Genomic DNA, 24,955 nt, shown 5'->3' on the forward strand with positions numbered 1-24,955 from the left:
TACTGGGCAGTACTGGCTGAGTCCGCCAGGGGGAGCCGTTGAGACGCTAGAAACCACTAACTGACACACTTTAGTTTATTTTTGATTATTGTTTCTAACACACTCCTCAATCATCTAAAATAAGCGTTACAATTGAATGATATAATGTAGCTTTGTATAATGTAAATGGTTGTTCTTAAAAATACTTATATTCAGTACTCGAGTTGTAAAAAAAAAAAAAAGAAAATCAGGGGGGATGGTGGATTTGATCATATGGGAACAGATAATTTGTGCTGATTACAAATAATATAATATATTACAAATAATAATCACCAAAACACCTGCAGAAATACTGCAGGAATGACATAGCAGCAGTTAAATGCAGCCTTCTGTAAGCTTTAAATATCCACTGGACTTACATCAAATACATCAAAACACAACAATAAAAAACACTTTTCTGAACTTATCAATATGACTCTGTCCTTCACAGGATAAGTAACATGGATCACTGCAAAAACTCACAATCTTAACAAGAATATTTGTCTTATTTCTAGTTAAAATGTCTGATTGTAGTAAAAAGAAATCTTATAACACTTAAAACAAGACTCATCACTGGAAAAAACAACAATCTTCACCTGTTTCAAGTAGATTTTCACTTGAAATAAGTAGAAAAATCTGCCAGTGGAACAAGATTTTTTTTTTGCTTGTAATAAGTAGATAAATCTTGTTCCACTGGCAGATTTTTTTGGCGGTTTTACAGGGGGCATGATTTGGACCGTTTTTATTTCAGGGGGGATGTCATCCCCCCTCATCCCCCCTCAATTCCAGTACTGCTTATATCAATCCTTTTCTCAAAGCAATTGTACAGAAGAGTATTAGGGCCAGACAGGAGAAAAATATTTAGATATTTACAATATTTTAGAGGAGGAACATTTTTTTTTCATTATGCACTTCGAGAAAAAAGTCGAAATGTCGAGAAAAAAGTCGAAATGTCACAGAAAAAAGTTGAAATGTCGAGAAAAAAGTCAAGATTTCGTGAATAAAGTTGAAATGTTGAGAAAAAAGGCGAAATTTTGACTTTATTCTTGAAATTGTATTTCAACATTAATCTCCACATTTCGACTTTTTTCTCGACATTTAGACTTTTTTCTCGAAGTGCACAATAAAAAAAAATCTTCCCCTCTCAAATATTTTTTCTCCTGCATGGCCCTAATACTCTTCCGTACAATTACTATTAACTGTTTTCAATTACAAAATTCAACTTACAGATAAAACAAGTTGTTATGGTACCGTATATATATATATATATATATATATATATATATATATATATATATATATATATATATATATAGTAAGGCGAGGTAAGTTTATTTGTATAGCACAATTCTACACAAGGTAATTCAAAGTGCTTTACGTCAACATTAAAAGCAGCAAGACACAATTAAACAATAAATCACAAATAAAATGATAAGAAAAGAGGTAAAATAATAAAAAGCATAAGTTGTAAATGGTAGTTCTTAAAAACACTTAGATCCATCCTTTTTCAAAGCAGTATGAATTAAGTCGTACTACTATTAACTGTTTTTAATTACAAAATACAACTTATGTTGTTTTTGTTTATTACTAATTATACAGATTGTCAAAAAGTAATAATACTGCTCAAGTAAGGAGGAGACCTGAGCTCAGTGCGGGGCCTCCCGGGGTTGGCAGAGGATGGCAATGCCCAGGACTGTCTAGGTAGGAGCACTGGGTGGTAAAAATGGGAAAAAATTGGGGATAAAAATATAAAAAAAATAATAAAAATACGTGCATTCTGTTTTTGATTGAGTTACTTCAGAATTGAGCATTGAAAGATCATGTAAAACTCAAAATTTGGAGTTTCACGTTTCTTTTCTACATTTAAACACCCCAAACTATGTTCAGCAGCCAAACACTAAAAGTGTACAAATAAAATGCTTGTTCTGTGATAAACATTGTTTTACTGCTAGTTATAATCAATCAATTTTGAGTAAAAAGTGTCCTGAAATAGTGGGTTGAGTCCTTGTCCTCCAACCAGAGGGTCAGCTGATGGATTCCTATCCAAAATCAATAGACAGCACACAGTAATCTGCAGTGGCGACTGTACTAATAGAAAGGATGAAAAAGGTTCTTATGGTATAGTAAGGACTCAGACATTGACTAACAAAGGTATGAAATCTTAACAAAGATGACCAAATGTAAGATGTTCATTTTACATTTTTAGAGTAAAAAGAAACTATACAAACTCATAAACTTTCCATAAACTGTCATTCAAAAACAATTTTGACCACGAAAAGATAAACCTATACAGAAAAGCATATTTAATGTTTAAAAATGGTAATCATACAAACTTTCTGGCAGATTTCGTCATTTTTTTAAGATATATGCCGAAGCCGTCTTTGACAATATGAACATTCCAGCGAATACCGTATTTTCTGGACTATAAGCCGCTACTTTTTTCATAGGTTTTCAACCATGCAGCTTATACAAAGGTGCAGCTTTTCTGTGGATTTTTCTTCCACCGCTCAGGCGCTCTAACCTGAATTAGAATCAAAACTAAGACAAAATAAATGCAAAGAAGAATACGCTACTTCTTCTTTAGCAGATAGAAGTACGTAGAAGCAGATTTCAAACAGATAAATAGATAAATAAATACCGGTTATTTTCTCTTGGTTCTGTCCCGTTTTAATCAGCAAAGTTGCTGCCGTGTTAAAAGACACTGTTAGGAAAGGATCTATTTAGGTACAAACATGTACATCATTTACAGTTCAAAATCCTTCTGTACACGTAGTAAATATCTAATCTAACAACATAAATATCTGTGGCTTGCATATCTTTTTTTTTAAATAGAGCGGATGCGGCTTATATGCAGGTGCGGCTTATAGTTCAGAAATATGGTAATTTACTGAACTGCAGGAATGAACATCTTTACATGAAAAGTGCATTGTTTTCTAAGAGAAAATGCTATCTTTGTCAAAAATAAGTAATGTAAAAAAGAACAACCCTCTGTCAATTATAACATTCGATGTATTATGACATAATAAAAATAAATTTTTCCTTACCAGTTTTAGAAATTAGGTAAATACAACCTCAGAACAACACATAACTTATTATACCATATCATTATCCTTTTTTTTCTCAAAATTGAGCCAAAGATGCAAACACAGTGTTGAAAAGTGGAGAACATTTAACACACTTGCCAATCTTCCTAGGAAGAGACTTCTCATCCCAAGGTTAGGACATGATGCTGTGGTGTCGTTCATCTGAGTTTATATAATCAATAAAACGTTATAAGACGTGTTAAGGATGAGGTTTTTTATTTTTGTTTTGATACATAAAATCATACAAGAGGATGGATTCAAATTACTATATAGCAATTAATATTAGATTTCACAATAGAGTTGATGAGTGATGTAGTTGGAAGACTGAAATATTGTGCAATTCTCTTGCTAATTTCATAGTTTCATATATAAACAATATAAACTGTCTTTTGGAAAAATCAGCACATTGTTGTTGGTTCTTTTTTTAAAAGAAGTTCAAAAACAAGATCAAATAAAGAATTGAAAAAAGGAAGGGAGCTCTTCCTTGGAGTAGAATCATAATTTAAAGGAGTTTTGAGAACTCTTGTTTAAATCAAACATTTAAATGTAAATACAGACATAAAACAGAGGTCTCCCATGCCACATGAACAGAAGCAATAACAATAATACATTGACTTTTTGTAGCTCGGATTATGTTATTTCAAAACCAGTCAAACACCAGCAGACGAAAATCAGAGAACATTCAAGTCCAGCAGGATCAGAGACGGGTGTTCAGACTATTTATGTAACTGCTGGTTTTAAAGACGCTGAACGCACTTTTAATCAGCATTCATTCATGGTTCTACTGCATCTTAAAAGCAGAAACAAAAATCCACTTTATAATTAAAAGGTACAAACCTCTGAGCAGACCAGTTAAGACAAGTTTAATTTAGCAAGACTCCAAATATACCACACAGCCTGTTAGTCTACCAGAAAAAAAACAAAAATCAAAAGCAAATTCTCATGTTCACAGTTTGTTCCCACTACCTCATATCTGTGCAAAGTTTCTTCTTTTTCTAGAGAGCCGTTTTCCCTTTCCCTTTCTGAAATGGGAGCTGTCTGAGCACTTTTCTAAAATTTAAAACATGTACCACTCAAAAAAGATTTGGCAAGTAAGTCACAGAAAAATTCAAACACACTGGAAATCTGGCAAAATAAATGTTAACCTTGGAAACAGAGCGTGTATAGAGAGCGAGTTTGATTTGACACAGCAAGGGTTTGTGTTTGCACCAAACTCAAGAGTCTGGCTGGCACTGAGTTTCCCCCAAAAGTGATACTGTTTTTCAAAAATGTGAAATTAGAAATTATGAATTTCCCCTTTCTGGAAAGGTCTAAGACAGGGCTTGGCAACCCGCGGCTCTAGGGCTTTTTCTTCTTTTTTTCCTTTTTTTCTTCCTTCTTTCTTTCCTTTTTAATCTCGACATTTTGATTTTTTTCTCAACATTTCGACTTTTTTCTCGAGATTGTAGTTCAACATTAATCTTGACATTTCGACTTTTTTCTCGACATTTTGACTTTTTTCTCGACATTTCGACTTTTTTCTCAAGATTGTACTTCAACATTAATATTGACATTTCGACTTTTTTCTCGACATTTCGACTTTTTTCTCGACATTTCGACTTTTTTCTCGAAATTTCGACTTTTTTCTCAAGATTTCGACTTTTTTCTCGAAATTTTGACTTTTTTCTCGACATTTTGACTTTTTTCTCGACATTTCGACTTTTTTCTCAAGATTGTACTTCAACATTAATATTGACATTTCAACTTTTTTCTCGACATTTCGACTTTTTTCTCGACATTTCGACTTTTTTCTCGAAATTTTGACTTTTTTCTCGACATTTCGACTTTTTTCTCAAGATTGTACTTCAACATTAATATTGACATTTCGACTTTTTTCTCGAAATTTCGACTTTTTTCTCGAAATTTCCACTTTTTTCTCGAAATTTCCACTTTTTTCTCGAAGTGCATAATGAAAAAAAAAATCTTCCCCCAGTTATAACTAATATAGAAACATGCAGCATGTGGCTGATACAAGACTTTTCATTTTTTTGCGGCTCCAGACATATTAGTTTTTTGTGTTTTTGGTCCAATATGGCTCTAAAACATTTTGGGTTGCCAACCCCTGGTCTAAGACAATGCCAAAAGAATTGGGATCTCCTGATTATTATCTTGGAAAGTTTTCTCCACTCCCGCTTTCACATTTGGAATCATTTGAATGAAGTATTAAGCACAAATACGTGTCCGTGGTGTTGACAGTGGATGGCGGTGTGATGTTAAAAACACATCAGCAGGGAAAACACAAAGATAACTGTATTTTATTAATATTATTATAATTTTTTTAAATCAATTTTGTGGATCAAACATGGTCCATATTGATTTGCCCACTCTTTAGCTGGTTAACCAGACACAAGCAGCTGTAATGATCCATCAACTGTAGGTCCAGCTCAGTCTTTTGGGGGTTTATTTGCTTAGGAAGCTTCCTAAGTGAGTGAAATAACCTGAAAGTATCTCAGTAGCCATGGTAACCATCATCTGCTAGAATGTCTAAAATGCCAAGGAACTTCAATGGATCCTTTATGACCCTCTAGCTTAGAAAACAATGGAGCATCCTTTATGAAAGGACATGAGATATTTCTGTCCTACAGTTTCTCGTGACCATAACATTCAAGGCAACGCTTGTTTATTTTTATACAGCTGTACAAACTGTGATCCATTTATCCCTCTATTCATCTATTTGTGTCTATTTTACTTATTTACAAGGCTAAGTACTCACTGCTAATTTCCTGCCGTGTTTTGGAAACCTGATGACATTTTGTATTGCGGTCAAGAAAAATCGAGCCAAGAAAAAGACTGAGGTGATTTCTCAGTGACCGTCTTCACTTTAACAAAACATGTCTGAAGAAAAGTTTAAAAATAATAGTGTGCTTGATCTGAGAAGAATAATCCTTTGACTTATTCTTTACAATATCTCCCAATGTTTTCTCTCTTAGATCAGGAATGAAGTAATATATTGAGGTTGTGTAATTATCATACATAACAGAAACACTTGACCAGAAAGATATGCGCCTTGATCAGCTGTGGATTTTTCTTAAAAGTGACAAAAAAAGGAAGGAAAATAAAGTTCATAGAGTTCCATCACATCTCAACAGTTTGTGTTTGTTAGAAAAGGAATTGTGAACAAGTCTCTTATTTTCTTCCTGAGACAGTTGTTGGAGTAAACCACATCCTGCTGTGTCCTTTTTCCCCCTGTCAAGGTTTGAATCTGGGAGACAAACACATGATGAAATCTAAACATTAGTTTGTGTAAAACAGACAAACAAACAAAGAAATCTATGAGGGTCCGTGTACTTCGCGGCCATCCGTTTTTTGTTTTGAAATGACAAAATAAAAATAGAGATATAATCCAAAATAATCCGTTTCCCATCTTTTGTTTTGATAATAAAAAACGGAAAACTTATCGTTATCCATTATCCATTATCCATTATCCATTATCCGATTTCATTGATGTGTTTGAAAATCGAAATTGGGAATCAAAATAGCGAGTGGAAAACTCTTTTCCCTATTTCCAAGAATACTGAAAACAAGGATTGGACAAATGGGGGGATTGCACATGCGCAGTAATAAATGAAGAAAGTTGTTTCATCAGATTGAAAATGAACAGTTTTAGATTTTTTTAATGTTGAAACAGAAAATAAATCAAATATGAAACCTGGGAGTGAAACATGAGTTTAATCTGTAATCTGTCTTCACTCCATCATGAAACTGCAGTGATGTTGGGACAGTCCGTTCAGCTGCAGCGTCCAATCAATAACATGTACTGAACTCTAACATACTGGTCCGTGTATCTTTTGGTCATTGGATTTTTCCATCATGAGTGGGAATCAAAAAACAAAAAACGATTGGTTTATTTGATTTTCCTTTTAAAACAAAAAACAAATATTGAATTACACTGCATTTTTTCTTTTTCTGTGTTAATATGATTTAACAAAGATTCAAAATACGCTTTTATTTTCGTTTTCTATTTCATATAAGAAAAATGAAATTACTAATCAACAGGAACGAAAAAACGAACCAAAAACAACCGTTTATTCATATTCAGTGCAGTGTTTGGCGGGTGTGCTTGTGAGAACTGGGGTCCCTGGAGGTCCTGGAGAGCCAATGTCCCCGTAGCGCGAGGTGTCCCCGGCGAGCTGCAGTGTTTGGCGGGCTGTCTGTGAGTGTCCTGGGGTCCCTGGAGGTCCTGGAGAGCCAATGTCCCCGTAGCGCGAGGTGTCCCCGGCGAGCTGCAGTGTTTGGCGGGCTGTCTGTGAGTGTCCTGGGGTCCCTGGAGGTCCTGGAGAGCACAAGTCCCCGTACCGGGAGCTGTCCCCGGTCCTGGCCGGGATCAGTGCAGTGTTTGGCCGGTGTGCTTGTGAGAACTGGGGTTCCTGGAGGTCCAGGAGGCAAAGGGAAAGCCCAAGTAGCCTACCCCCCGTACCGGGACGTGGTCCCGGTCTTGGCCGGGTGCAGTGCAGCGTTTGGCGGGCTGGGTGTGAGTGTCTGGGGTCTCTGGGTGCCTGGGTCCTGGTCCCGGGACTCGTGGGTCCCTGGGTCGGGTCCCGGGACTCGTGGGTCCCTGGGTCGGGTCCCGGGACTCGTGGGTCCCTGGGTCCTGGTCCCGGGACTCGTGGGTCCCTGGGTCCTGGTCCCGGGACTCGTGGGTCCCTGGGTCGGGTCCCGGGACTCGTGGGTCCCTGGGTCCTGGTCCCGGGACTCGTGGGTCCCTGGGTCCTGGTCCCGGGACTCGTGGGTCCCTGGGTCCTGGCCACTTTCGCCCGATTTTCAGACACTTTGGCCGGCTTTCGGCTTCCTTCGGGCCCGCCTCTGCGGCGCTGCTCCCCCCGACCACCGGGGGGTCTGCAGCGCCTCCCTCTCGGTAGCGAGACCGAGTCGACCCGTCCGCCCCAGGTGTCCCCCCACGGAGCCTCGCCGCCGCCGGGCAGGCCGACCTCCGATCCACCAGCAACGGGACTCGGGTCTCGGCAGCCCCGTGCGGGGAGACCTCGGGAGCGGCCGGAACCTCGCCCCGCCTCGACGCACCGTTTTCTGGGCGGGCGGGTGGGTCCGCTCGGGCTGGGGGTGACCGGCAATCTGTGGTATTATTATAGAATAAGGTTCTGTTCCTTTAAGAAGGGGGCGTGGCTTCAGCGTCAGCTGTGTTGTGATGCGGGGCATTGTGGGAGACGTTAGAGCCAGCCCGGGTTGTTTGTACAAACAGCTGTTAATAAAGCCAGACTCCAAGTACGTCGTTGTACGAACCTTATTACTTCATGGAATAACTACACATGGTGTCAGAAGTGAGCGACTTGTAAGGGAGTCAAGTTGAGAAGAAGAAAAGAAAAAAGAAGAAAAAGAGTACAGTTTATCGGTTTCGCGGAGGAATGGGAGACGAGCCGGTAACCATGGCAACACCACCAACAGCTACGTTCACGATACAGCCTCCAGAGTCGTTTGACTTTACAAAACCTCAAGAATGGGAGCGTTGGATCAGGAGATTCGACCGCTTTCGGGTTGCAAGCAACCTACACACAACGTCTGAAGATAATCAGATAAACACGTTAGTGTATTGCATGGGTGATGAAGCCGAAGACGTGCTAATGGGGCTAACGCTAACGGCCGAGGCGAAGAAGACGTACGAGGGTGTCAAAGCAGGTTTTGATGCATTTTTTGTGCCAAAAAAAAATGTGATTTATGAGAGAGCCAAGTTCAATCAGCGTGTGCAGATGCCGGGAGAGACGGTCGATTCCTTCATCACCGCTTTATATGGATTGGCTGAACATTGCAACTATGGACAGTTAAAGAAAGAGCTGATACGTGACAGGTTGGTGGTCGGGCTGAGCAATGTCTCGTTGTCAGAGAAGCTACAGCTAGACAGAGACTTGACCCTCGAAACTGCTATTACAAAAACAAGGCAGTTTGAAGAAGTTAGAAGACAGCAGTCTGACTTAAGAGGAGAATATGGCGGTGCTAACAAGTGCTCCAACGTTGATGCTGTGCACTCCAGTGTTGATGCTGTGCATGCTAAAAGCTACAGAAAATATCCCTCCAAGCCTCAGCTACAGGCACAGACGCCAGGCAAATATAAACTTAATGCATGGCCACAGCAAAGCTCAAAGGGCTGTTATAGATGTGGAAAGGTGCCCTCACATGGACAATTTGAATGTCCTGCTGCAGATGCTGTATGTCACAACTGTGGAAAAAAAGGACATTATGGCAAAGTGTGCAGACACAGTGCGAGATCTCTCAATGCTGTTACTGCAGAGGACAATGAGACTTTCTTCCTGGGAGCTCTGGATGCTGGAAAAGACCCATGGACAGTGCAGCTGCAAATAAGACAGAAAAATGTTTGCTTTAAAATAGACACTGGTGCTGATGTCACTGCACTGCCAGCCGAGGTGTACCATGACATCACAGGGGGGCATGACGTGACGTGCCTGGCAGAGTCGACACGCCCATTGTTTGGGCCAGGTGGCAACATGCTTTCTGTCCTCGGTGTGGCCAGAGAAACACTACGCAGTGGCAGAAAGACAGCTGTAGAAGACATTTATGTCGTGAAAGACCTGCACACTGCACTGTTGGGAAGGCCTGCCATAGATCAGCTTCAGCTTGTGAGCAGGGTCAATAGCATCACCATGGAAACAGTGAAACACCAGTATCCGAAGCTGTGCAGTGGCTTGGGTCTTGTTCGGAGGCCATACTCCATTAAATTGAAGCCAGAGGCGGTGCCCTTTTCTCTCAATACACCACGCAGAGTTCCCCTGCCACTCATGGGAAAAGTGAAGGAGGAGATTGACCGTATGGAGAAGATGGGCGTGGTCACCAAGATTGAGGAGCCGACGGATTGGTGCGCCGGGATGGTGGTGGTCCCAAAGAAAGCAGGTACTGTTCGCATCTGTGTGGATTTTACAAAGATGAATGAATCAGTATGCAGGGAAAAATTCATCCTGCCTTCTGTTGAGCACACACTGGGCATGCTAGCTGGCGCAACAGTCTTCAGCAAGTTAGACGCCAATATGGGTTTTTGGCAAATACCATTGACAAAAGAGTCTGCCAAATACACCACCTTCATCACGCCTTTTGGGCGCTACTATTTTAACCGCCTCCCCTTTGGCATAGCCTCCGCCCCAGAGCACTTTCAAAGAATGATGATGACAGAAGTGACTGGCGGCCTAGAGGGAGTACTGTGTCACATGGATGACATCCTTGTCTGGGGACGGACCCAGGGCGAGCATGATGTGCGGCTTCATGCGGTGCTGGAGAAGGCACAGAAAGCTGGCATTACGCTCAACATGGAAAAATGTGAGCTCACACGCCACACAGTCAGATTCCTGGGTCATGTGATTTCGGCAGAGGGAGTGAAGCCAGATCCAGACAAAACAAGAGCTGTCCAAGAGATGGATCCACCCAAGAACGTCAGCGAAGTCAGGAGCTTTCTGGGCATGGTCAATCAGCTCGGCCGCTTTTTGCCAAACCTGGCGGAAAAGGATAAAGTGCTAAGAGACCTGTTGTCCAAGAAGAACCACTGGTACTGGGGGACGGAGCAGCAGGCCGCTTTTGATCAGTTAAAAAAAGAGCTGTCATCCACACCAGTGCTCGCACTATACAACCCAAACAGTGCATTAAAGATCTCTGCTGATGCATCTTCCTTTGGCCTGGGGGCAGTCCTGCTGCAGAAGAGCGACACCAGGTGGTCACCTGTGGCATATGCGTCCAGGTCAATGACGCTTACAGAGCAGCGCTATGCACAGGTAGAGAAGGAGGCATTGGCTGCAACGTGGGCGTGTGAAAGATTCAGCTGTTTCATCCTGGGAAGACCATTCGAGCTGGAAACTGACCACAAGCCGTTGGTGAGTCTGCTGGGGGAGAAGGCTTTGGACGACCTCCCGCCAAGGATCCAAAGATTTAGGATGCGACTTATGAGGTACAACTATACAGTTAATCACGTCCCTGGCAAAAGCCTGTGGACAGCCGACACCTTGTCCCGCGCCCCTCTGAGAGCTCCAGGAGCACACACTGACACAAACTTACTGGAAGACACCAACATCTATGTGGACACTGTCATCAGCAACATTCCTGTCAGTGGTGATTATCTGAGCAGTCTACGTGAGCATCTGAAAACAGACAGCACATGCTCTGCACTGATGAAGTACTGCACAGGTGGCTGGCCGGACAAAAGTCGACTGCAGGGCCTGCTGAGACATTACTGGACTGAGAGAGCAGTGCTAACTGTACATGACGGGCTGCTGCTACGGGGCACAAGACTTGTCATCCCATCTGCGTTACAAGGTGATGTGCTGCGGAGACTACATGAGGGCCACTTGGGAGTGACAAAGTGCAGGGACCGGGCCAAACAGACAGTATGGTGGCCGGGGCTCAGCAGCCAGCTGAATGACATGGTGCTGAAATGTAAAACCTGCATTCAAGAGAGAAAGAATGTCAAAGAGCCACTGATGCCAACGGAGATGCCAGACAGGCCTTGGCAAACCTTGGGAGCTGACCTGTTCACATTGACAGGCAAGACCTATCTACTAGTAGTAGATTATTTCTCAAGGTATGTGGAAATTGCATTGCTGTCACCCACAAGGTCCACGGATGTGGTGTTGCACCTGAAATCCATGTTTTCTCGTCATGGAATCTGTGAAGTGTTGAGAAGTGACAATGGACCTCAGTTCTCAGGCTGCAACTTTAAAGCCTTTGCAGCAGAGTATGGCTTTGTGCACATCACCAGCAGCCCCAAGTTTCCCCAGAGCAATGGGGAAGCGGAGCGTGCTGTTCAAACTGTGAAAAATCTGCTAACTAAGGCATCAGACCCATATCTTGCTTTGCTGGCCTACAGAGCAACTCCTCTACAAAATGGCTATAGTCCAGCTGAGCTGTTGATGGGCCGCCGCCTCCGCACTACAGTTCCTGCCCTCCCAACCCTGCTGGATCCAGTTTTGCCAGACTACAACGCCCTGGGGGCCAAAGAGAGAGAGAAGAGGAGGAAGGACGCTGAATCGTTTGACAAGAGACACGGCACGAGAAACCTGGAGCCACTCATACCTGGAGAGGATGTGTGGATCACTGATGCACGAGTCCAGGGCACAGTGCTATCTACACACGACACCCCTCGCTCTTACATCATCCAGGGGCCTCAGGGCACACTGAGGAGGAACCGACATCACTTGGTGCCTCTGCAGACCAACAGTGGGGTGGTCGATGCTGAGGAGCCACCAGTCGGAGAAGATTTGCCTACACCTGAGCCAGCTCCACCAACGACATCACCCGGTGGAGAGGGCCCCACCACAGAGACTGTGCGAACCAGGTGTGGGAGAGAAGTTAGAAGGCCGCAGAGACTGGACATATAACGCATTGATTTCATGAAAAAAAAAAAGAAAAAAAAAGAGAGGGTGACATGTGGTTGTGAAATTGTTCTTTATTGTTAAATTTATCTGGAACCTCAGGGTTTAAGTTCTGCAGTTCACAACCTGCTAAAGTAATAGTTCACAGTGTAAGGTTTTGATTGTTTTTTTTTGCATGCTTGGGACAGGGACAGATCAGGGACAGGTCTTCCAGCAAAAGGGCAGAATAAACCCCTTAAGACCTGCAGAGACAAAGGTAGTCTACCCTTTGTTCTCACAGAAAGGGAGATGTGGTATTATTATAGAATAAGGTTCTGTTCCTTTAAGAAGGGGGCGTGGCTTCAGCGTCAGCTGTGTTGTGATGCGGGGCATTGTGGGAGACGTTAGAGCCAGCCCGGGTTGTTTGTACAAACAGCTGTTAATAAAGCCAGACTCCAAGTACGTCGTTGTACGAACCTTATTACTTCATGGAATAACTACACACAATCCAGGCCCCGGTTCAGCCGTCTGCGGCGTGGTAGGGTTTGAGAAACATTGTTTTTCCCGGAGAACACCACCGCCAGAGCGGCAGCCGACGTCGGAGGTCGGCCTGCCCGGCGGCGGCGAGGCTCCGTGGGGGGACACCTGGGGCGGACGGGTCGACTCGGTCTCGCTACCGAGAGGGAGGCGCTGCAAACCCCCCGGTGGTCGGGGGGAGCAGCGCCGCAGAGGCGGGCCCGAAGGAAGCCGAAAGCCGGCCAAAGTGTCTGAAAATCGGGCGAAAGTGGCCAGGACCCAGGGACCCACGAGTCCCGGGACCCGACCCAGGGACCCGCGAGTCCCGGGACCCGACCCAGGGACCCACGAGTCCCGGGACCCGACCCAGGGACCCACGAGTCCCGGGACCAGGACCCAGGCACCCAGAGACCCCAGACACTCACACCCAGCCCGCCAAACGCTGCACTGCACCCGGCCAAGACCGGGACCACGTCCCGGTACGGGGGGTAGGCTACTTGGGCTTCCCCTTTGCCTCCTGGACCTCCAGGGACCCCAGTTCTCACAAGCACACCGGCCAAACACTGCACTGATCCCGGCCAGGACCGGGGACAGCTCCCGGTACGGGGACTTGTGCTCTCCAGGACCTCCAGGGACCCCAGGACACTCACAGACAGCCCGCCAAACACTGCAGCTCGCCGGGGACACCTCGCGCTACGGGGACATTGGCTCTGCAGGACCTCCAGGGACCCCAGTTCTCACAAGCACACCGCCAAACACTGCACTGAATATGAATAAACGGTTGTTTTTGGTTCGTTTTTTCGTTCCTGTTGACTAGTAATTTCATTTTTCTTATATGAAATAGAAAACGAAAATAAAAGCGTATTTTGAATCTTTGTTAAATCATATTAACACAGAAAAAGAAAAAATGCAGTGTAATTCAATATTTGTTTTTTGTTTTAAAAGGAAAATCAAATAAACCAATCGTCTTTTGTTTTTTGATTCCCACTCATGATGGAAAAATCCAATGACCAAAAGATACACGGACCCATACTGCACCCCCCCCCGTTGGAAACGAATAGGAAATGAGAAAAGAGTTTTCCACTCGCTGTTTTAATTCCCAATTTCGATTTTCAAACACATCAATGAAATCGGATAACGGATAACGGATAACGGATAACGGATAACGGATAACGGATAACGGATAACGGATAAGGATCCGTTTTCCGTTTTTTATTATCAAAACAAAAGATGGGAAATGGATTATTTTGGATTATTTCTCTATTTTTATTTTGTCATTTCAAAAACAAAGAACGGATGGCCGCGAAGTACACGGACCTATGAGTATAGCCGTCGTATCTGACTCACTTCCTCCTACCGGCCGCCGTACAGGTGGATCTTTAGGAAGGAAATGCTCTCATCGTAATCCCTGTGGCCCTTCTCGTAGATGACAAAGATGTATTTCTTGTCTTCTACAGAACCGCTGTCCAGCGATGTGATGCAGGAGTAGCCGCTCGGTCCGGCCCATATCTGGACCACTTTATTCTCCCAAGTTAGGCCATTCGTCAAGGACCATCTTAACGTTAGATTTACTCCTAAGGGGGATAAAATAAATCAATTTGCTCATTCACTCATGTAAAATTGTTTCACAGAGTACTTAAAACTGCTGTATTTCCAATTATCCTAGATCAGGGGTCGGCAACCCAACATGTTGAAAGAGCCATATTGGACCAAAAGCACAAAAAACTAATATGTCTGGAGCCACAAAAAATGAAAAGTCTTGTATCAGCCTTAGAATGAAGGCAACACATGCTGCATGTTTCTATATTAGTTAGAACTGGGGGAAGATTTTTTTTCCATTATGCACTTCAAGAAAAAAGTGGAAATCTCAAGAAAAAAGTGGAAATGTCGAGAGAAAAAAGTAAAAATGTCGAGAAAAAAGTTGAAATGTTGAGAAAAAAGTCAGAATGTCAGAAAAAAGTAAAAATGTCGATAAAAGTCGAAATGTTGAGAAGTAAAAATGTTGAGAAAAAAGTAAAAATGTCGAGAAAAACGTTGAAATGTTGAGAAAAAAGTAAAAATGTCGAGAAAAAAGTAAAAATGTCAAGAAAAAAGTAAAAATGTCGAGAAAAAAGTAAAAATGTTGAGAAAAAAGTAAAAATGTTGAGAAAAAAGTCGTAATGTCGAGGAAAAAGTCAAAATTTCGAGAAAAAAGTCAAAATTTCGAGATTAAAAAGGAAAGGAGAAAAGAAAAAAAGAGAAAAAAAGGAAAACAAAGAAAAAAAAGAAGAAAAAAAGGAAAAAAAAGGTCAAACATTTTTGAAAAAGCTCCAGGAGTCACTAGGGCGGCGCTAAAGAGCTGCATGCGGCTCTAGAGCCGCGGGTTGCCGACCCCTGTCCTAGATGTTGCACCTTTGCGGTACATTCTTCCAGTTAGATTTTTTTCAACAATTTCCAAAACTGCTCCTTTTTGACTAATTTTAGAAGGGAAAGAATTAAGACTATTTCTTACTGCTCCGGTCGTTGGAGGGGTTGGTAAAGTACAGCACGCCGTCTTTCTGCAGCGCCCCGGCTGCCACAGCTGGATCCACCAGTGTGCTGTCAAAGTACAGGTCGTCTATGGGGAGAGTCAGCCCTCCGTCACGGCTCCGCACCACCACGCGACACCGGCAGTGGTAGTTGTTCTGGTTCCTCACGTTGATCACTATGCTGCCGTCTGTCATCTCCACTGGCTGCCAAAACAGAGACAAAGGAAGGGAAGAAGAAGGGAAGACAGATGATGTGATGTTAATCAGAGCTCATGGACTCTTTTGGACTTAGGCCCAGTCCCAATCCCCCCCTAGTCCTACTTTTTAGCCCTATCCCTAAATGTTGCGTGTTCCCCTGAGGGTAGTGGTGTCCCAATTCCTCTTTGCACCTAGGGCTAGTGGACATAACGAGGGCTAGTGTGTATGAATCTAACCCTTCACAGCGAGGGATTTCAGATGCTGACTCACCGACTGAGGGCCAGAAAAATTTCCAAGAAATTGAAGACTGAATCAAACAAAAAAACATGGCAGACATTTCTAATTTTTTTGTGAATAAAATCAATATTTTGAGTTAGTTTCTGCATAAAAATGCGTTTTGATTATATTTCTAGCGAGAAATATATATTTTACTTATAATATTCACTCAGTGAATGTACATAATCACTCGCTTGCTCGTTGTTGCAAAGTCTTTTCAGACCTCGCCAGAATAAAGGCTGATTTATGGTTCCGCGTTACACCAACGCAGAGCCTACGCCGTAGGTTACGCCGGAGGCTCTGCGTCGATTTCTCGCTAGAAATGTCATCAAAACGCATTTTTATGCAGAAACTAAATTCAAAATATTGTTTTCAACCTGATCTCACAAAAATCCGTGAAATGCCCAGGACCGCTGACGTACTAGAACGTAAACCACGCAGTGACGTAGTAAGTGGTGTCCCAATCCCTAGGGAACATTACAAGGGCCCTAGGCCTGTGGCTTCATTTTTAGGGCTAGTGGTAGTGAGTAGGGTGAACATTGGGATTGGGCCTTCGTGTTACTGAATCTCCTTTGAAGGATATGGGTTTCAGAACACTGAACCATTCAGCAGAAGAGGTAAAAGGTTTCAGTTTTTACATCACACAGAGGTCTGGTATCCACACGAGTCCTACACATCTGAGCACAAGCGGTTAGATCCTTGAGCATCAGTCCAGGTCTGGCATTAGGTGGCGATGCATCTGGCTCAGTCCTTCAATATCACCACCCTCTTAAAATAAAAGTCACATTTTTCTCAAACTTTTCAGAAAAAATTAAAACTAAACTAAATATTTGGTTGAGTTGTTTTAGCTTTATTAAAAACGTGAGAAAAAAAACGACTTGGGCCATGATGAGGGTGACGATATACAGGAATGTCTCAGAAAATTAGAATATTGTGATTTTCTGTAATGCAATTTAAAAAAAAACAAAAATGTCATACATTCTGGATTCATTACAAATCAACTGAAATATTACAAGCCTTTTATTATTTTAATATTGCTGATCATGGTTTGCAGCTTAAGAAAACTCAAATATCCTATCTCAAAAAATTTGAATATTCTGGGAATCTTAATCTTAAACTGTAAACCATGATCAGCAATATTAAAATAATAAAAGGCTTGCAATATTTCAGTTGATTTGTAATGAATCCAGAATGTATGACATTTTTGTTTTTTTAATTGCATTACAGAAAATAAAGAACTTTATCACAATATTCTAATTTTCTGAGACAGTCCTGTACAAATATTTAGGTTCCTCTCTTCCAAACAGCCAGCAGAGGGCGACAAACAGGTTTTACAATCTGATTAGACAGACAGACAGACAGACAGACAGTATTATGATATAACACCAGTCTAACATAGTTTAGATCACTCTGCATGTACCTGGCACTCGTCAGGGTTGAAGTCGTTGGGACTCTTCTTCTGGTTGTAGGGGATGCTCTTCAGCGCCGCCCCGTAGTACCAGCTCCGTCCGTGATCGTCACTCAGGATGCAGAACACACCGTCCCCCTCTATCGTCCCGTGACCACAAACCACCAACCTCCCCTTTGCTGGTTCATAACGTTTCTGTTCAGTGCAGAGAAAACTATGTAAATTAAATCCTCTGATTTTATTCCAAGTCAAAACATACATGAAAATATACAAAACATGCCTCTAAAACGATGAGATGAATTAACTATTTGATGTGGGCTCATTGTTTTGCCTTACATTCAACCCTTACAACCTTTTTACAAAGATGTAAACATATTTGCATATTTTTTGTTGTTGATTGGTACAAGGTAGATTGCTGTTTAGGTAGAAACAGAATAAGAGAAGTGAAAATGCCATGCAACTAACATCCCCAACCACACACTCCAGTTCTTATTCCTGTTCATAAACTCAGTTCAGCAGAAACTCTGCTTTCTGTCCCTCCTGATCATAATCAAACATTTATCCTGAAACATTGGTTCACAGTCTTTCCAACGTTCTAGCCATGGAGAAGTTAATCTACGCCACCAAGGGGAAATTACAGGGTTTCTTTAAGTTATTGGGACATTTTATTAAATATCTTGAAAGTCACTAATCAGGAAGTGTATAAAGGAAATGTGATATTCAACGCATCAGCTCTATAGGAAACGCAGGGTTATATGTATATTATATGTACCATATTTTCTGGACTATAAGCCGCTACTTTTTTCATAGGTTTTCAACCGTGCGGCTTATACAAAGGTGCAGCTATTCTGTGGATTTTTCTTCCACCGCTTGGAGAGCTCAAATGGAATTAGAATCAAAACTAAGACAAAATAAAGGCAAAGAAGAATACGCTACTTCTTCTGTAGCAGATAGAAGTAGAAGCAGATTTCAAACAGATAAATAGATAAATAAATAGCGGTTATTTTCTCTTGGTTCTGTCCCGTTTTAATCAGCAAAGTTGCTGCCGTGTTAAAGACACTGTTAGGAAAGGATCTATTTAGGTACAAACATGTACATCATTTACAGTTCAAAATCCTTCTGTACATGTAGTAAATATCTAATCTAACAACATAAATATCTGCGGCTAAATATCTTCTTTTTTTTTTTTTTTTAAATAGATCGGATGCGGCTTATATACACAGGTATATCTTTTTTTAATTATTTTTTTAAAAATAGAGCGGATGCGGCTTATATGCAGGTGCGGCTTATTGTCCAGAAAATACGGTATATTTTTCTATTTTAATTATTTTTATTTTTTTTTATCTTATTGAATTTGCATTTATTCGTTTATATATGTTATCAGTAGTTCATGTTTTTGTCTTTTCTTTTCTCTATGAATGTGGACATGTAAATCATCATTAATGATTATGTCATGTTAAATCTGAAAACCCAATAAATATAATTAAAAAAAAAAAACAGAAAAAAAAAACATTTATCCTGAATTCATCACGAGAGATGCCTCAATTCCTAAAAAAATCACCTGAAATAGAGCAATAAGAGATAAAGAGGTTTATTACAATTAAAGTTAAGATCCACTTTTATGCGCCAAGGGGTTGCAGATAAAAGGGATCGATGAGGTATTTGTCACCAGAATCTCCCAATCATCCAAACAAACAACATTTACAGCTCTTGTGACCATCGACTCTGTAAATGAAGAAACACTCCCACTGATAGAGTCCACAGTCTGCCTTTCTCCGGAACAGGAACAAGATTTACTCATAAAAAAAACACAAAACCCCATGAACTTCATCTAACTAAACACACAGACAAGATCAGACAATGTTTTTTCTACAATAAACTTAACCCTATTAGAGATCAGTGAGTCATTTAACCAGGTTTTAGTGCAGCAGAACTTATTAAATCAGCTTTTGGAAACTTATATTTAATTAATGAAACGGACGGTTTTACAAATGGAGATGTCAAAATACTCTGGTGTTATTCTAAATATCTATAGTGACGATTAACCATTTACAGTACTCTTTTGGAAGAATTGACTTATACATTTATAACGTGTATTTATTTTATTCGTCTTTTTGTTATCAATTTTTCACCATGAAATAGTGCAACACACACATTAAAACGCAAGTGCATAATCTGAAGATTATGTTCAGTAAAGTATCTTTTATCCTTGATTGTAATAAAGCACAAACCAAAAATGATAAATGATATGGAAATAGTGAATAATGAAAATGAATAATGACATTTTGGAAGTATTTTGAAATAGCGGTTCAAATATTTGTACTAATTGCGTAGCCATGAAAATAAATAAATAAATACTGCTGTCAAAATTCAGATAGCCAGACACTTTATTAACCCCTTGATCCCTGACATACAGTATATTCTTCATTTGAAGTGTTCTTTATATATTGAAATCCAAAATACTTCCAGTTTTGTATTTAATAATTCCTAAATATTTTTTTCTTATTATTATGAAAACATAAGGCAAGTATTTTTAATGTAGTTGTTTTATTTTTTTGTAATTTGGGGTTTGTATAAAACTTTTTTGTCATATTTGCGATGGTACAAGGGTGTCAGAAGGGTGAAGCCCTTTATATCCATACACACACATTCGGCACTACCTTGTTCTCTATAACTGATATAACATGAGTTACTCCTATGTTGGATCAATAAAGTTCTTATTTATCTCAGAAAATTAAATATATTATATTTGGTGCCTAACTGTTTCCCAAGTATATTAGTGCGTGTGTGAATGAATAAATGAGACGTAAAATGTAAATTTCTTTGTAGAAAGGCGCTTTATGAAAATAAGTAAATTTACTTGTATTAGTTTACAGCGCAGTCTTGAACATCCAATATGGCGACGTTGGCGTACGGCTCAGCGCTCGATGGGGCGTCTACGTATATACGTCTATAAATATGACAACCCACAGCAGTAAAGGGTGTTTACAATGGCTCAACTGCCTACTTTCAAACTACACAGAAATTGCCCTTTAAAACTTTTACTGTTTAAGACCTGGTGACTGACTAACATACCAGTTTCTATGTTACAAGAACTGCACACAGAAAGAAAACTTTGAGCCGTTTTTACAGCGAATAAAGTCCAGCTGTGGCGTCTCCCAGCAGCGTATGAAATCCCTTTCCTACCTGGATGCCGAAGCCCGGACCGGGAGCGAAGGCCTGCACTCCGAGCTCGATGGAGAGGTTCCTGGGCGGACTCCAGCTGAGCCCGTCGTCCCTGCTCTCCACCATCATGGTGCTGGACGGGTTGCAGTGGAAAGAGTGGAAGCAGACGGCGTAGATCAGGATCACCGAGCCCACTTCCTCGTCCACCACCACCGAGCCCAGGTTAAGGCCGTCGGGGTTCATCCCATCATCCACGATGAAGCTGGTCGGGGACCACGTGTTTCCTGGAGGAGCAAAGGAGAACGTGGAGACAGATAAAAGCATTTCCGTATGAAGTTTGTGTGTTGTCTCAGGGTATCTGGGGTACACCTACACACTGCCTATGTGTACCCCAGATACTCTGACTTCGGGCCAATCCCAATACACCCCCTACTTTCTACCACTAGCCCTCCCTCACTACCACTACCCCTAAAAAAGAAGCCACAGATTTTAGGGCACTTGAAATCTTCCCAGGGGTCTGTCCCAATACTCCCACTACTCCTACTTTCAGCACCACCATCAATCAGGAAGCTGAGAGCCAAAAGCTGTTTTAATTTCAGCTGTAGCGCTGTTAATATGCCACTTTATTAAGTTTTAATATTTTTTCAGGCGTAAAAGTAACCGTTAAGATCCCTAACCTGGGCTCAGTTTATCCAAATAACGCCTGTTAAGAAATTTGCTCCAATGTTTTCGGAGATGATAAGAGTCGCCGGTCCGGGGCGCAGCAGCAGCAGCCGGAGTACAGACGTGATCGCCAGGTTGACCTGCGCCGTCATCCCGGGGGAGAAACCTGCAGCTCTGTGGAGAATTACCGCTGGCTGAAATAAATCATTTAGGAAGATAAATGTTGGTTTAATAGATGAAATCTAACAGTTTTTTTTTTTTTTTTTTTTTTTTTTAATATTTTTTAATATTTTTAAACTTTACATTTTTTAACTGTCACTATTTATACTCCGTAATGAGATTATGGTAATTCAAGTAACCTATTAGAACGCTAGGATCTGATATGATGTTGATTGTTATTTTATACCTTTCTCTTTATTTAAACTGCACTTGCTGTTTGCCTTATTATTGATGTAAAGCACTTTGAGCTACAATTCTTGTATGAAATGTGCTATACAAATAAAGTTTTATTATTATTATTATTATTATTATAGTTGTAGCTACGCCTGTTAAGAAATTTGCTCCGAAAATGTTGGGATTTCTGCCTGCCGGCTAGGGAGCTGATTTATGGTTCCGCGTTAAATCGACGCAGAGCCTACGGCGTAGGGTACGGCGTAGGGTACGGCGTACGGCGCCGCGTAACCTACGCCGTAGGCTCTGTGTAACGCGGAACCATAAATCAGCCTTTATTCTGGCGAGGTTTGAATAAGACTTCGCAACAACGGGCAAACGAGTGATTATCTACATTCACTGAGTGAATATTATGAAAGTAAAATATATATTTCTCGCTAGAAATGTAATTAAAACGCATTTTTATGCAGAAACTAACTCAAAATATTGATTTTATTCACTAAAAAATAAGAAATGTCCACCATGTTTTTTTTTTTTTTGATTCAGTCTGAAAATGACGACGAAAAGCATTCTGGGAAATTTTTCTGGCCCTAGTTCACCTAGCGTGCATCCGAAAACCCTCGATCCATAGGGACAGATTCATACACACTACCCCTCGTTATCCCCACTCCCCCTAGATGCAAAGAGGAATTGGGACACCACTACCCTCACAGGAACGAGCAAGATTTAAGGGTAGGGCTGAAAAGTTGGGGTAGTGGGAGTATTGGGACAGGGCCTAATTCTCATGCAAACGTAGAGCCTGTGTGTGTTCGCCTAGTCTTGCCTTTATCGGTTGACCGTCGCATTGCTAGAAACTTTGCTCCGGCGTCCCCCGATGTTGACTTCCTTCCCTCGGCAAAAGCCAACAGGCTTCCCTTTGGGGTGAATGTGATCACAGGGATCCTGTAGGTGTTCACGTGTCCCTGGGCTCCGCTCACCCACAGCAGCTGCTCCTCATACACCAGAGGGTCGATCTGGAAAGCAAGGTTGCAGATAATTAAGAAAGAGGGCCGAATATGAGATAAGACAAACAAAGGGAAAGGTTAAGATAAAAAAAAAAATCCTATTAACCGAAAGCAAGACCAGTTAGGGCTGGACGGGAAACCAGTTGGGGCAGTGCAAATATCTTCAGGACTTGTTGGAGCTGGTGCTGGTATTGTTCTCTAGTCAATCAGTAGGTGCATCTCTAGAGAAACCAGTAAGCGAATGATGTGCAAATCTGTTGTTATACAGGACTGTCTCATAAAATTGGAATATTGTGATAAAGTTCTTTATTTTCTGTAATGCAATTTAAAAAACAAAAATGTCATACATTCTGGATTCATTACAAATCAACTAAAATATTGCAAGCCTTTTATTATTTTAATATTGCTGATTATGGCTTACAGTTTAAGATTCCCAGAATATTCTAATTTTTTGAGATAGGATATTTGAGTTTTCTTAAGCTGTAAGCCATGATCAGCAATATTAAAATAATAAAAGGCTTGCAATATTTCAGTTGATTTGTAATGAATCCAGAATGAATGACATTTTTGTTTTTGTACTTGCATTACAGAAAATCACAATATTCTAATTTTCTGAGACAGTCCTGTAGTCAATATTGGCCTGGGTGGCGATCTGTCAGCTTTTATGGAGCAATGAGCAGCTTTTGGCCCCTATGGCATGAAGTGTTAACCTGTTATAACAGGTTAACAGAATAGATTTAGTGATCAATTACAGACTTACAGCAGCTTTTTATGAGCAATGCCAGAGTCCAAAGCAGCAAAACAGAGCAGAGGGAGTGAGGAATCTGACCATATTGACTGCTAAGACTGATTTTTTTTATCTTTATCTCTTGTTTTTTTCAAGTTATTACCCAATGTCTCTATTCTATAATCATTTGACTCTAGAAAAAAACTTTAAAAAGACTATGTGATGAAGTCCTGCATGTTTTGAGGTACTAAAAACTCCTCTGCAGTCATCTGACCTTAAAAAGCCGCACATGAAGTCACTACATTTCTTCACAACGTTATGAAATCAAGCTGAGTCGCTGCACTCAAGAGTCAATTTCCTAAAAATACTCTACTTCCCCAATCCTCTACACACAGTCTGTAATGTTGAAAACGTTTTTATTAAGCGTGTATTAAGAGTGTTCCGTACCTGAGCAGGGCTGCTGACAGAGGGACCGGGTGACAGTAAGACCAGTAAGGACAGGAAAACCATCCTCCTTCCACTTCCCATGTCCAATCCTTCTCCTCAAACCTTCTTATTCACTCCGAAACAAAACAATCCCACAATTCAGGAGCCGAGAGCCCAAAATAAATGTACTGATACATAAAGTAACAGAAAAATAAAGAGGGAAATGTTGGTTGAAACCTGAAACAGAAGTGTTGATTTGGAAAGCCATGTGACCATCGAGCGTGGTCACGTGACCGACGTGCCCCACCAAAATAAAAGCAGACGTAATCGTTAAGAGGCAATCGTTAAAATGCCATGATTGTGTTTTTAAAGTTTGTTCAGGGCTATCCTGTCTTTTATTTGCCCGTTGATTATTTTGTCAAAAGTTTGACTTATACTATTTTCAGTTTTAAACATATCCCCTTTTTTTAATAACTGATTTATTACTATGATGTTTGAATCAGTAACACTTTTATATAGTAAGCTATTTGGAGTATGTATTAAAAATATGGAGAGAAAAAATCTTACAAAACAATACTAAAAACCTCAATGATTTTTAAATTTTATACAGGACTGTCTCAGAAAATTAGAATATTGTGATTTTCTGTAATGCAATTACAAAAACAAAAATATCATACATTCTGGATTCATTACAAGTCAACTGAAATATTGCAAGCCTTTTATTATTTTAATATTGCTGATCATGTCTTACAGCTTAAGAAAACTCAAATATCCTATCTCAAAAAAATTGAATATTCTGGGAATCTTAATCTTAAACTGTAAACCATGATCAGCAATATTAAAATAATAAAAGGCTTGCAATATTTCAGTTGATTTGTAATAAATCCAGAATGTATGACATTTTTGTTTTTTTAATTAGATTACAGAAAATAAAGAACTTTATCACAATATTCCAATTTTCTGAGACAGTCCTGTATACTGTTTATATACAGACGCCATACTTATTTTATCCACTACGAGGCAGAATAGCCCCCAAACAACACGATATAAAGTTGTGTTCGGTTTATTGTATTAAGCTCTTACTCTCACATCCAGTACTGGGGTTGAGGGGGGATGAGGGGGGATGGCATCCCCCCTGAAATAAAAACGGTCCAAATCATCCCCCCCTGTAAAACTGACATCCCCCCTTTCCATCCCTTATGTCATTTCATCAATGAATGTGGTTTTACTGCTATT

At 40.9% G+C, this 24,955-nt stretch overlaps 1 protein-coding gene across 1 annotated transcript; it reads right to left on the minus strand.

Moving 5' to 3' along the window:
- Positions 1-3,306: 3,306 nt before the first annotated feature.
- neu1 (neuraminidase 1) lies at positions 3,307-23,982 on the minus strand. Its single transcript, XM_061742188.1, has 7 exons — positions 23,741-23,982; positions 22,386-22,575; positions 20,531-20,793; positions 17,357-17,539; positions 15,447-15,666; positions 14,303-14,529; positions 3,307-6,342 (listed from the first exon to the last, which is right to left on the minus strand). Exons 1-6 carry the CDS (start codon positions 23,819-23,821, stop codon positions 14,309-14,311), a joined length of 1,158 nt encoding a protein of 385 aa, XP_061598172.1. The 5' UTR covers positions 23,822-23,982; the 3' UTR covers positions 3,307-6,342; positions 14,303-14,308.
- Between the last annotated feature and the right edge of the window lie 973 nt (positions 23,983-24,955).

This window comes from Cololabis saira, chromosome 15 (genome assembly GCF_033807715.1).
Source record: "Cololabis saira isolate AMF1-May2022 chromosome 15, fColSai1.1, whole genome shotgun sequence".
In the NCBI taxonomy this organism is placed as follows: domain Eukaryota; kingdom Metazoa; phylum Chordata; class Actinopteri; order Beloniformes; family Belonidae; genus Cololabis; species Cololabis saira.